General features: G+C 41.6%; 1 protein-coding gene across 1 annotated transcript in view; it reads left to right on the plus strand.

Moving 5' to 3' along the window:
* Positions 1–12,349, plus strand: part of FAM120A (family with sequence similarity 120 member A) — a 105,418-nt gene that overhangs the window by 86,922 nt on the left and 6,147 nt on the right. Inside the window, exons 13-17 of the mRNA XM_007182017.2 lie at positions 4,556–4,765; positions 6,519–6,702; positions 7,293–7,430; positions 9,781–9,922; positions 10,390–10,486. Coding sequence (XP_007182079.2) covers positions 4,556–4,765; positions 6,519–6,702; positions 7,293–7,430; positions 9,781–9,922; positions 10,390–10,486 — 771 coding nt within the window. The remainder of the gene's footprint in view (positions 1–4,555; positions 4,766–6,518; positions 6,703–7,292; positions 7,431–9,780; positions 9,923–10,389; positions 10,487–12,349) is intronic.

Here is a 12,349-nt window from a genome sequence, read left to right on the forward strand (position 1 = left end):
ATTTGATTTGTAATCAAGTAATCTCTTTTGACAAAATCGCCTTCACTTTTAGATCTTTTTTGCCATTCTTTATGAAGGCGTTCTTTCCCTGCAGAAGAGTTTTAGGCTCATTTGATGGGTTTTCAGTATTCTATTGTTGGGGCTCAATAAATCTCTGGTTTCCCCTAAATTACTGAGTTAAATTCAGTAATCCGGTGTTGACCCTGAACTGTGTGGAGCCCATGTCATTTGTGGTCGCCTTAGGCTTCTGATGACTTTGAAACAAGCTAAACTAAAGACAACCAAACTTAGGAGAATCTACCTCAAACTGTATTCTTTGTAGTTTAAGCTTTTCTGTTTGTTAGGCAGAAATTATTTTTTTAAATGGTTTTGAATTTAAGTTTTCATTCTAGAATATTTGGCCGGGTGTCCCCCCAGGAGGCTGGTTACTAAGTGCAGGCTCTCCCTCCCTGTGTCCTAGCGTGTGGTGCCGTCACCAGCATCTTCATCAGCAGACTGTGCTCAGGGGTGTTGTAAATACTTTTACTAGAGTGTGGTACCATCCCTCTACCTCTACTTCCTGTTTCTCTTATTTAGATTATTACATCAGTATTGACATCCCAGTTCTGAAAATCAGACCGCCAGGTATCAGGTATGCCCACCAAGCCTTATTCACCATCAACTTGCTTTTACTCAAAGTTCATCTTCTCCCATATCCTTTTCATTTCTGGATCAACACATAGGATATAACTTTTGAAAGGCAGTCGCACTCTAAGCTTTCATTTTGGTTCTTTTGAGGTCTTAGTGCTCTCATAATTTTCTCCTGATTCTTCATCTAAAGCCAGGCGTTTCTAGAGCTGTGTTTAGAAAGACCCATGTTATGTGCAGTTACTTCAGGCCCACCACTATCCCTTTGGGTCTTGCTGGTCTGGAGGTCTGTGTTCCTTTCACCAAGGACAGCCTGCATCGTTAGTGCTTCATTCACGAGCACCATAAATTCTGAAAGAGCTGGAAGGGAAAAATAACAGCATTCACTGGGGGGAAAGATAGTTGGGGGTTTTTTAAGATCAGAGATCCTCTCAGCTATCAGATTGAGAACTGATAGGAATAATCATTATTTAAATGAACAAAAATCCCTATACAGAGACTGAGGGTCCCAAAATGCAGTGATAGAAAAGTAAATTTCAAAATTGCTTTCTCACTTAACCATTAAAGTTGTTTTGATAGTTCAAAAGCAATGACGATGCTTTTCTATAAAATACCATTTTCCTGTTGAGGATATAGTCAACTCTTGATTTTTTGTTGTTGTTTTAGGGGCCATTATCCAGTTTGTGGATTGCCCAGATCCTGTTTTTCTTCTCCCATTTTTTGTCCATTATATGCTTTGAGAGTAAATAGGAGAAGAGAAAGAAAAGACCTAATTTTGAACAGTTTGGCCTCTTGATGGCTATTCTGTTAGGAGGTTTGGTGGGAAAAGGTGTTGAAACCGCTGGTTTAAATGAATTTTGCAAGAGTTTCGTCTTGTCCAGTCTCTGTCCTCCCGCCATGACCCTGAACAGTTGAGTGTTCTGCGTGGCTCCTTGAGGATCCATGACAATGATTGACAGCCCTCACTTTTCCCCTGGTTTATTTTTGTGGCGCTTCTCCTAGGTTACCAGCACAAACATAACGACTAAGGTACAATCAGCACTGACGCTGTGTTTGGAGGAGGGCGGGTGAAGGATGAGGAGAAGGACCTTTGCACAGTTTTAATATTTATCCAGTTTCTTTCTCCCTTGCTTTTGGCATCCCTATAATTGCCTTAAATTCTTTTAACAGTTTCACATGCCAAGTGCAGAATTAAAAGATGGAAAATGAAGAGCTTTAAAGACAGTAGTAGGGACGTGCAGCATGTCTGTGGTACCTGTAAGAATTGTTGTGCGTATAGGTAAATATGACAAATCAAAGTAAGAGTCTGTTGCCCAGTAATTAGAAGTTGGACCAAGTAACCTCAGTGGAATTTGGTTCTTGAACTAATTGGCCAGAGATACACTCTGTATTTGTATTTCCTGTAAGATCATAAAATTTTGTCACGAGTTTTCTAGTTGAGGAACTTTGAATAATGGTGAATATTTTATCTTATGTGGTATAAGAGAATGAGGTTGGAATGTGAATATTGCAGCCATTTCTATGATCAAGGGTTCAGATTCTGGTGCCACCAGATCAGTTTTGTGACCTTGAGCTCTCTGTGACTCAGTTTCTCCATCTATGAAATGGAGTACTAACAGCAGTATCATACATAAGATTGTTGAGATGTTAATGAAATAGTACATGGAAAAATACTTAGAGTGGTGTCTGATACATATTTGTTAAGTGCCCCGTAAATATTAGATAGTATTATGTGTGTAATTAACATTTAGGGAATGAAATATAAAACACCACGTAAAGTAATTAAAAGTTTTTTTGAATGAAGTGAAATCCACACAGCAATTGAGATTTTATTCACATTATTTAGGCAGTTTTTATTTTAAGAATTTTTCTCTATTGGATTAATGGTAGTTGTTATTTCTAAAACAAATTGACTTGAAAATCATTTTTTAAACCCGTAAAAACACAGTTCTTCAACTAATGATGAGGCCATTTAAAATGAATATATATGTGTGTGGATAATGCAGATTTATCCACTCCTCCCATCCGCTCACTGGGAGGTTACTTGTCCTAACTAGGGTGCTTCTGTGTTCCACGCACTGGCTCCCATTTCTTAGCCTCAGCACTCAGATGGCCATCTGCCCAAAATGGTTTTGAGCTATATTAGTTAAATAAGGGCTAAGGGTGGCTATGACCAACACCACCAGTGACTAAGAAATGACAGCAGTATCGGATTTCACCAGAAGGACCCTGCTGGCACTTTGTTATAAAGCAAACGTCTTTAGAGCAGCATCGGCACCATCGTTCCCTTCCCCTCAGCCTTGACCTGGTCCTCCCTCCTCTGGCCTGGAAGGCTGTGGGCTGACAGTGAGAGAGCGGCTAGAGGCCTGGTTGCCATCGTCCCTGCAGAGGGGCCAGGGGGATGGGTTTCTGCACAGGCAGCCTCCAAGCTTGGACTGGCATCGCTGCTGTGTCACTTTCCCACAGCGTCAGTGTTTAGGGAGGAGAAACTCCCTCTTTCTGCCTCAGGACTCAGAAGAAGGGAGTTTCCACTTCCTTTCTGCAGTGCAGAGAAAGGCAAGGCCAGTGGGGATCTACGTAAGTTAGGTGACTTTTTTTTTTTTTTTTTTTTTTTCCATTTTGACCCTCTTTCTCTCCCCTTTCTGCTCATAAATGTAAAAAGGCATCTAATTCTATCATCCTGACCCCACCTGCCCTCAACTGAACATGTTTATTAGTTCCATTTTCTGACACTACATTAGAGAAGCAGGAGCCAGCAGAGGTGGGCTGGGAGGGGTGGACAGACTTCTCCAGGTTCAGGAAGTTCTTTACTGCATTGACTTCAAATTTAAAAAAAAAAAAGGGGGGGGGAGGGGGTTGGAAAACACAGTGTTAGCTGATAATGGGGAATGTTGACACTGACAGCACAAAACATCAGATAATCATAAATTCATTAGTATTTGGTACTGGAGTCATCTTTTTTATCTTTAATGAAAAGCCAGTTTACCTGCCACAATTAGGCATTGCTTAGTTTGGTACCCATAATAAAGACTGCATTCTCAAGATACCATCACCTTAGAAAACAGCGTGGAAGGTGGGAAGACAGAAACCAGGACAGTTAAAACTCAGTCCTGGATAATCCACAAACAAGGTCCTTCACAGATAATCAAGAGTTGACTGTATTTGTCAGTGTTTCTTATCCTACACATTAGATGCTAGAAGAAAGGGCTGTGTGTACAAAGGAAGGCTCACAACACTAATGACTGAGCGAGAAGAACCCACAGATACAAGTCTTTAGATTCTGATAGTCTGCATGGTTCAAATACAGTGTTTTTGCTGTTGTGTTCTTTCATTTATAAGCTATCCATTTCTCCTAAAACATTTTGACAGTCTCATTAATAAGTTGCTATCTAAAACATTAACATATAAAATAATGTAAACATAAAGTACAAACTTTAGAATGAAATTATACCAAGTAATTTTTTAAGATAAGTGCTCGAAAAATGCAGAATCTTAGTAGAATATTCCTTTTTACAACATTTCTATTAATATATTACCAGCGTTTAGAATCTTCAGTGTAAAATTTTATTTCGTAAATGAATTGTGGGCTTCTTAACTGCTAAGGAGACTATTAATAATTTGTTACTTTGTCATGTGTCCACCTTAAATACAGTATTACTTTATACTTGTGTAACTCTTTACAGATTCCAAATTGAAATATTTCAGTATGTTTATAAAACAGTCTCTTAAATTTAAATTTGTTAAATAACATAAGTCTTTCTGTTCAGACAAGTCAGTGTTAAGTCACTGTAAGGTAGTGATAGGGCTGCTTATGGGGCATTTGGTCGAGGGGTGTGCTCATTACGTGTGGAGAGTTGTAGTCAGCCATTGCAAGAATTGGATACTGTAGTACTCTTACTCCATAGAAATCACTCTTTTCCATTTAAAGATTGAGAACCTCGACCCCCGCGGCATTCAGCTGTCAGCTCTCTTCATGAGTGGCGTGGACATGGCCCTGTTTGCGAACGACGCGTGTGGCCAGCCAGTGCCCTGGGAACACTGCTGTCCTTGGATGTATTTTGATGGGAAGCTCTTCCAGTCCAAACTCCTCAAAGCAAGCCGGGAAAAGACCCCACTCATCGACCTCTGTGATGGTCAGGTCAGTTGCAAGAAAGCAGGCTGGTTGGGGCAGGGAGGAGCGGGTGGCCACCGCCAACCAGAATGAAATAACGCTCACTGGCTAATCTGTCGTCTTTCCTACCGAATTTGTAATGAGCCTGTGTGACAGGAATTTGATTTAGATTGGGCCCAGCCCAGTGTGTAACTAAATGCCAGTTCAGTGCCCAGCTCAGGATATGCACTTGGTTCTCATTATTCACGGTAATGATATTCTATATATTCGCCTTGAACACTGAATTAGCAAATACTGAACCTTTGCTCTTAGGGGAAATACACGGTTAGGTTCCTGCAAGCCTCCCGTCACATCATCTTTGTCAAACAGTCGATACATAACCTTGTTTTACGTGTGTTTCTGTTTAAATACTTCTTAATGCCTATATACCACTAATTCACTCACATTGAACTTACGGCCGACAGCACTATCACTCAGCCTCACCAAAGCTCATTTAACTAACACGTGCATTTTCTCTGTAAGGCACATACAGCCTAGCACTTGGGAGCACTAGTCAGTACTCAGCACTGCTCTTGGGGCCGTTTCAAACAACAAAATCATTCACAAAAACATGAAAAATGTGGCACTAAGGAGACAGTGAACAGGACACACGTTTACAGTATAACAGCTGAAACACGAAGGCAATGCTGTCTTCTTCAAGCTCAGGTGGCAACTCGAACTTTATCCCACTTAGCAGATGTCTTCAAATGACTATGAAAATGCCAGGAGTATTGATTTTGAGGTTACAAGTAAATTTTAGCAAGTGGGTAAGTGTGCGGATGTGGAACTCATGAATAATGAGGATTGACTGCACTTTTTAAAAATCCTGATTTAAAAATAAAGTGAAGTAGGTTATGAGGTTATCTTGTCCCTTTGTATAAAAGAAACTCACATGTGCTGCAAGCTTTTTAACCTTAGACTACAAAACATGCATGCTCCCACGTGCTGCTTTAGTCAAGCTCAGTCTAAAGACAGATTTACAGAGTAAGCAGATTTTCAATTTCTCTGATTAAAGATTGGTTGCTGGTGTACATATTTATGTATTTATTAACAAAAGACGCTCAAGTTGAATGTTTCTGATGTTTATTCACAGTGGAATTTGACATAACACAAGTTGTATTGTCCACATTTGTGCAGGTTACTGAACAGTCATCTCACAGACAGCCCCACAGACAGATCAGTTGGGCTGTTGTCCTGTCCAGTCTCAAAGAGCTCCAGGCTTCCCTTAAAAAGCATCTGTCACTCTGTGCCTCAGTTCCTTCTCTGTAAAATACAGTAAATACCTGACCGAAAATTAAATGGATAGGAAAGTAAATTTTAAAGATGTGAACTAGGCATCGTCTACCTCCTGGTCCCCAAGTGGAAGGAAGGCTGTGAGCATGATCTGTCTGGACTTAGTCATTGATTTTGAGAACCAAATTCATTTTCAGTTAATAAACTTTATAGTAAATGGTTCTCACCTGAAGATATGCTGAGAAAGTAGAAATTTAAATTCTTGTTTTATAAGATTAAGATTACGAGATGAAGAGGTATCTTAATTTTTTTTTTTTTGCGTTTTTGCTTTTGGGGTCATGTTTGCATTCTGTAAACAAGTGTCACTGAGCAGATTGTGACTGTGTTATCTATGGGTAAATAAGTAGGCATGGCACAGTGGTCAGCATGTCTCATTGCTTTCCTGTTCTTTCCAATTCAATTGAAACCTTGTGAATGAAGTTTTCACATGCCAGTCCTTGACTTCCAGGCCGAGCAAGCTGCCAAGGTAGAAAAGATGCGGCAGAGCATCCTGGAAGGGCTGAACTTCTCCCGGCAGAGCCACCCGCTCCCCTTCCCACCGCCAGCGGCGCTGCCTTTCTACCCCACCTCCGTGTACCCACGGCACTTCGGGCCCGTCCCACCAGCACAGGGCCGAGGGCGGGGCTTTGCAGGTGAGTGTGTCCACCGCTGTATGTAGGGACTTGCGAGAGTGGGGAGACAGACGCACGTACAGCGTGCAGGCCTTCTTAGTGGGCAATATCTTGCTGTGTTGAGACCTTGTGAATAATTGACAGGCTTAGTTATGAAGTTGGCAGCAACATCTCTTCACATTAGAAAGGAGCAAACTTGATCCCGGAAGAGATTATGTATGGGAAAGGGAGCGGGAACTACAAAAGCTATTGCAGAGATAAGATTTTAAAATTGGGCAGTGCAGCTGAAAACTCTGCCCACGTTTGTGATTTAAGATTTTCTCATGTGTGGGGTCAGCGGAGCTCTCCTCCACTAAGGCCACCTCCCAAGCCTGTGGCAGAGCCCACAACAATAGTGTTCGGTCTCCAGAGGCTCCTGCAAGAGCAGGCAAGGCGACATTTCAGTGTTGTTGGTGACAAAGAGGGGTCAGGAGTCTCCTCCCTGGCAGCTGATGGTGTAAGAACAACAGCTGAAGGACATGGGGGTTGCTCTGCCTGAAAGCCCACTGGTGGCTCTCCCTGAACCCAGTTCCTCATGGCTTCTCCCATCTCTCTCCACCCGGGTCCCACAGGAGTCTGTGGCTTTGGAGGCCCCTATGGGGAAACCGTAGCGACAGGCGCTTACCGTGCCTTCCGCGTGGCGACGGCAGCAGGACACTGCGGAGCCTTCTCAGGCAGTGACAGCAGCAGGACTAGCAAGTCACAGGGCGGTAATTATGCCACACCTCCTCCTAGAGCTTCTGTTCGCCAGCAGCTTCCCGCTTCTTCTGGCTCTTCTTCCTCCTCGTCTGTCCTGACTCCAGCACCATATCCTTCCTGATAGGTCCCCACTCTGGCATTCACTGCTGCTCTTCTCCCAGCCTCTGCCTGCCCCCAGGTCTCTGCAGCAGCTTTGCTGTGGCCCATCTCTGCCTTCCAGAGGGGCCAGTGTGTGTCCACACACAGCCCTCCTTCTGTGCACCTGGCCTCCTAACCATTGTCTCCTGTGATAGAACAGGCTGCCCAGTAATACCCAGTGACGTTTTTTTCCTGTCGTATTCCCTAACAGCCCCCTCTGGGTAAAGAGGATGATGCTTGTATAGAAGATTCTAAGGGCATTGTACAGTTCTTGGCATAAAAAACTTTATCACAGTTTGTTTCATAGAAACATTTTTACAGAAAGATCTAATATCAGATATATAAATGGTCTATTTTAAACTCCCGTTGCTTCTCTTCTTATTTGTATTAGGCTTGTGAGGGAGAGAAAAAGTCTTAACATTTAGTCTTGAAATACTATCTTGTGATTTTGCTGTACTTTGATTGATTGAAGCCCATGACTTGTGACTTTGTCATAAATCCCACATTTTGGGACTGCGGATCTAAACATGGCTATCAAGTCTACGTTACAGGATCACTCAAATACAATTTTGAAGAACTTTTAGGATAGGCAAGCCTTTCTTGACCGGGAATATTTTTCCAGCTCAGTTACTTGCGTACTTACAGAAGCTACCTAGAGACATCTTTTGTAGCAGTAAGACTCTTACAGATGAATGCTGCCCTCTCTCTGTAGCTGTAGGAGCCACTTCTCCTCTCCTACTGCATGCCCCTCTCCCGCCTCCCCTTAGTTCTCCCGGCTGTCCAGGGTGCTTTTCCTCCTGTTACTGCGCATTATGCAGTGCACAGTAACGTGTGTTCTCTGCTTCACAGTCGGCTTCAGCTTCTTGCAACCCTTACCTGGAAACTTACGCTGGCCTGCAGTTGTGATAAAATACTGTGGTGGCAGGGAGGGCAGGAGGGGGGAGTTCTGACTATGAACATTGTTTGGTCAGAAGTGGTTTTTTAGTCTGAAATGACAAGAGGAACCTGCTTCTTAACTTCCACCAAATTGTGTCTGGAATTCGGATCTGTGCTGTCCAGTATAGTAGCCACTGGCCACATGTGGCTCTCGAGCACTTGAACTGTGGCTCATCCAAACTGAGCTGTGTGTCCTAAGCACACATCTAATTTTACAGACTTAATACAGAAAAAAGAATGTAAAATGTCTCATTAGTAGTTGTTTTTTATATTGATTACATGTTGAAATTAATGTTAATTTGGGTATATTGGGTTAAATAAAATATACTTTTTTTTTTTTTTTTTGGCTGCACCATGTGGCATGCGGCATCTCAGTTCCCCGACCAGGGATCGAACCCATGCCCCCTGCATTGGGAGCGCAGAGTCTTAACCACTGGACTGCCAGGGAACTCCCTAAAATATATATTACTAATATTTATTTCATGTGTTTCCTTGTACTTTCTTAATGTGGCTACTAGAAAATGTAAGGCTTGTTGTAGATTTTGTTGAACAGCGCTACTTGGCTGTTAATCATCATGGCTAATACCAAGATGATGGAGAATTTATTATGATCCATTCCCTGTGCCAGAAAAGAAGATGCTTGAGGTTCTGTTTCGTTTTGTTTTTATCAGAAATTTTGGTACCAACTAATTGTTTGAGGATTTTCTTAGGTAAGTCAGAAAACCTTAGAATATGCCGGCTACCAGTAATTAATAGAAGTTAGTGAATACAATGAATATTTGTAACCCTGTCTAAGGAAATTATTGTTTAATAGTGCAATAAGAAGTAACAGGCTAGCTTTACTGATTAATTTCTGCAATGTTTAGTTAAGGTAGTAAACTTGTAAGTAACTACCCAAAGAGAAAGACATCCTGAGTTTGCAGATTTCCATCTTGGTCATATAGAAGGTGCGCCGTATGCACCCAATACTTTATTGGCTCTATTTCTACCTAACAGCCGAGCTCATTTTGCAGTTGTAACCTATTTCAGTTGTCATGGGTTCTTTAAATAGCCAACACAGTTGTCTTACTTTCAGGTGTATTTTTAACAACAGCTTAAAAATAAAACCATTCAAATCAAACTTGTGCACATGGATAGTTCACATAATAAACAGGTCTTCACAGAGCAAGAGAAAGGGGCTTCATATGAAACGGAAACCACAATTGAAAAGAAATTGCTTGCTTATTTCTCTTTGCTAGTCCTGTGATTGTAAAGATTTTTTTTTTTTTTTCATCTACTTTTGTGCAGGAATCCAACCTATACCTTCTCAGGGAGGGAAGCTAGAAATAGCCGGCACCGTGGTTGGCCACTGGGCTGGGAGCAGACGGGGCCGTGGAGGCCGTGGGCCTTTCCCCCTACAGGTGGTTTCTGTTGGAGGACCAGCAAGAGGGTAAGTTCTGAACAATGAAAATGTATTTGTATAAACTTAAAAAAACAGCCTCTTACTTGTTACTTTAATCATGAGTTTACTAGGAACATTTTTACATCATTAAGTACATTCTTCTTTCACATCCTTCTTAGTGGTTGTATAGGAATCCATTATATATAGCATTATGTAATTATTTAAACCATTATTAAATAATTATCCAAAAATTACTCAATTAACCATTTTTTAATGTTTTTAAAAATCATTTTTGAAGTGCATTATTTTTAAAATTGAATACACTGGATATATACCAAAAAAATAAGATTGATTACTTGGACTAAATCTTTGGCGTGACCATGATTTAGTAAAGTTTGTGCTTCCTATAGCATAGACTAGACACCTTTAAATCCATCTGATATTATTTTAAATGTTTAAATGTTATCTGTAACAGATTCAACTCTGCTTGTTTTCGTCCTCTTTTATGTGTTTAGGCGTCCAAGAGGAGTTATTTCCACTCCAGTGATCAGAACATTTGGAAGAGGTGGAAGGTACTATGGCAGAGGCTATAAAAACCAGGGTGCGATTCAGGTAATAACACAACATAGTGCTAGTACCAGTTCACTCCTGAGTGCCTGATCGTCCCAGGCCAGGGTTTCAGTGCCTGTGTCCAGACAGGAGGGGTGTCGGAATGTTTCTGTAGCTATTGAGCTTCTAACACAGTAGCGGCACATGGTGCTTACCAAATGTACATTCCCTCAGACCCAGATCATTTTAGCATCACTTGTGGTAAAGAGAGGATGATCTCGTGTTCACATGCTGTACATAGGAATTTAGCTGAGAATAATCCAGGAGCTATTAATGCTGTTTATATTATAAAACATTACGTAGGTAAATCACATTTAGGATTTAAAAGAAAATTGTGACTTTAAATCCTGGAACAGTGCATCTTTTTCTCCTCCTGGACCATCGTGACCAGCTGTTCCCTGAAGGGATCAGCTTATGAGAAAATAAAGTCACGTCTGTCTTCATGAAAGAGCTAGAACTTTCTTCAGCTTTGGATATTCCATTTTAGGACCTGGATTCTGATGAACTTCCCCTTGAGAACAATCTTTTAAAAACACCAGTCAGCCCTAACAATGTATTATGTTGTCTCACTTACTGAATTACGGCGTTTAGTCAAAGTACAGTTTTTTCCCATAGTGTCCTTGTAAACATTAAGAGGAGTACACTCTTGTGACTCATTTATTAATAACCCATATTTGGAAACTTACTTGGCCAAGAGAAAATAAAACTTCTGCCTTTGCCAGGTGATCTTAGCGTCTTGGTAGCTTCTGTTTTGATGAAATACATCAAGCAAGTCAAGTGCAGAGGCAGTCTCTTTCCTGAAAGCAGGCCCAGGCAGCCCCTCTTTGCAGCACAGCATCCAGCAAGGGGGAGGTACTCAGCTCATTCTGGCTCTCCTGTAGCCCCACCCTGACCTTCCTCAGCCTTCACCAAAATGCCCTTTTGAGCTAGAGGCACTCTCGGCCTCTCGACAGGTTTACAAGAGGGAGGAGAACTTCATTCTGACTGGTTCTCCAGAGCTCGTCCTATAAAAATGCCTCTGGTTGTACGTTATGGTCATACATGGTGGATACAGGGGCCTTTCCTAAGCTGGTAGTGGGGAATATGTGTCCCTATGTTGCTTAAGCACTTTTATTTTTATTTTAATATAAAACCTAGATACCAAAAGCCACACACACACACAAATGTAGCTTAATGAGTTATAAGTCAAATAGCCATGTAGCCATCACCTGTGTGATGAATAGCATTTTCCCAGCCATACCAAGAGCCCCTCACGGGCCCAATCCCAACACTAACCTCCTGCCTCCCTCTGCACAAAATAACTAACAACCCTGGAGTTTTACACTCAGTTATTTCTCCCTTGTCTCTTTCTGGTTTTATCACTCGCATGTGCGTTCCTAGACACTGATGTTGAATTGTGTTCACTTTCTTATAGTTTGCTATGTCTTCTAAGTCTCTCTGAATCAGCAGGCTTCCCTCCCTCCTTTTCTTTTCCTTCATTTATCTATTGAAGGACAACCCAGGTTATTTCACCTACAGACCTCTGGCTTTTGCCGAGTGCACACTCATACTCATGGTGCTGTTCCCCATGTGGCTCTGACCTTTCTTGCCCGCTGGTAGCTGGATCTGGATGCTGCATCGGACTTCAGTTTGTCCCTGTGGCAAGACTGTAGTGTGTGCTTTCATGTCTGCTTATCTATTTTTATGTTAGGACCTGTTAATCCATTCATATACTGCAGATTGCAAAATGAAGATATTCTCATTCAGTCATTTCTTTTTCTTTATTTATTGGGGTATTTTTATAAAAAGATGCTTCCCATTGCTTTCTGTTTGGTGCCTGAGTATTACAGCCCTTACAGGAACTAGGTCAACACATGGTTTTTTGTA

This window comes from Balaenoptera acutorostrata, chromosome 6 (assembly GCF_949987535.1).
Source record: "Balaenoptera acutorostrata chromosome 6, mBalAcu1.1, whole genome shotgun sequence".
Taxonomy (NCBI): Eukaryota; Metazoa; Chordata; class Mammalia; order Artiodactyla; family Balaenopteridae; genus Balaenoptera; species Balaenoptera acutorostrata.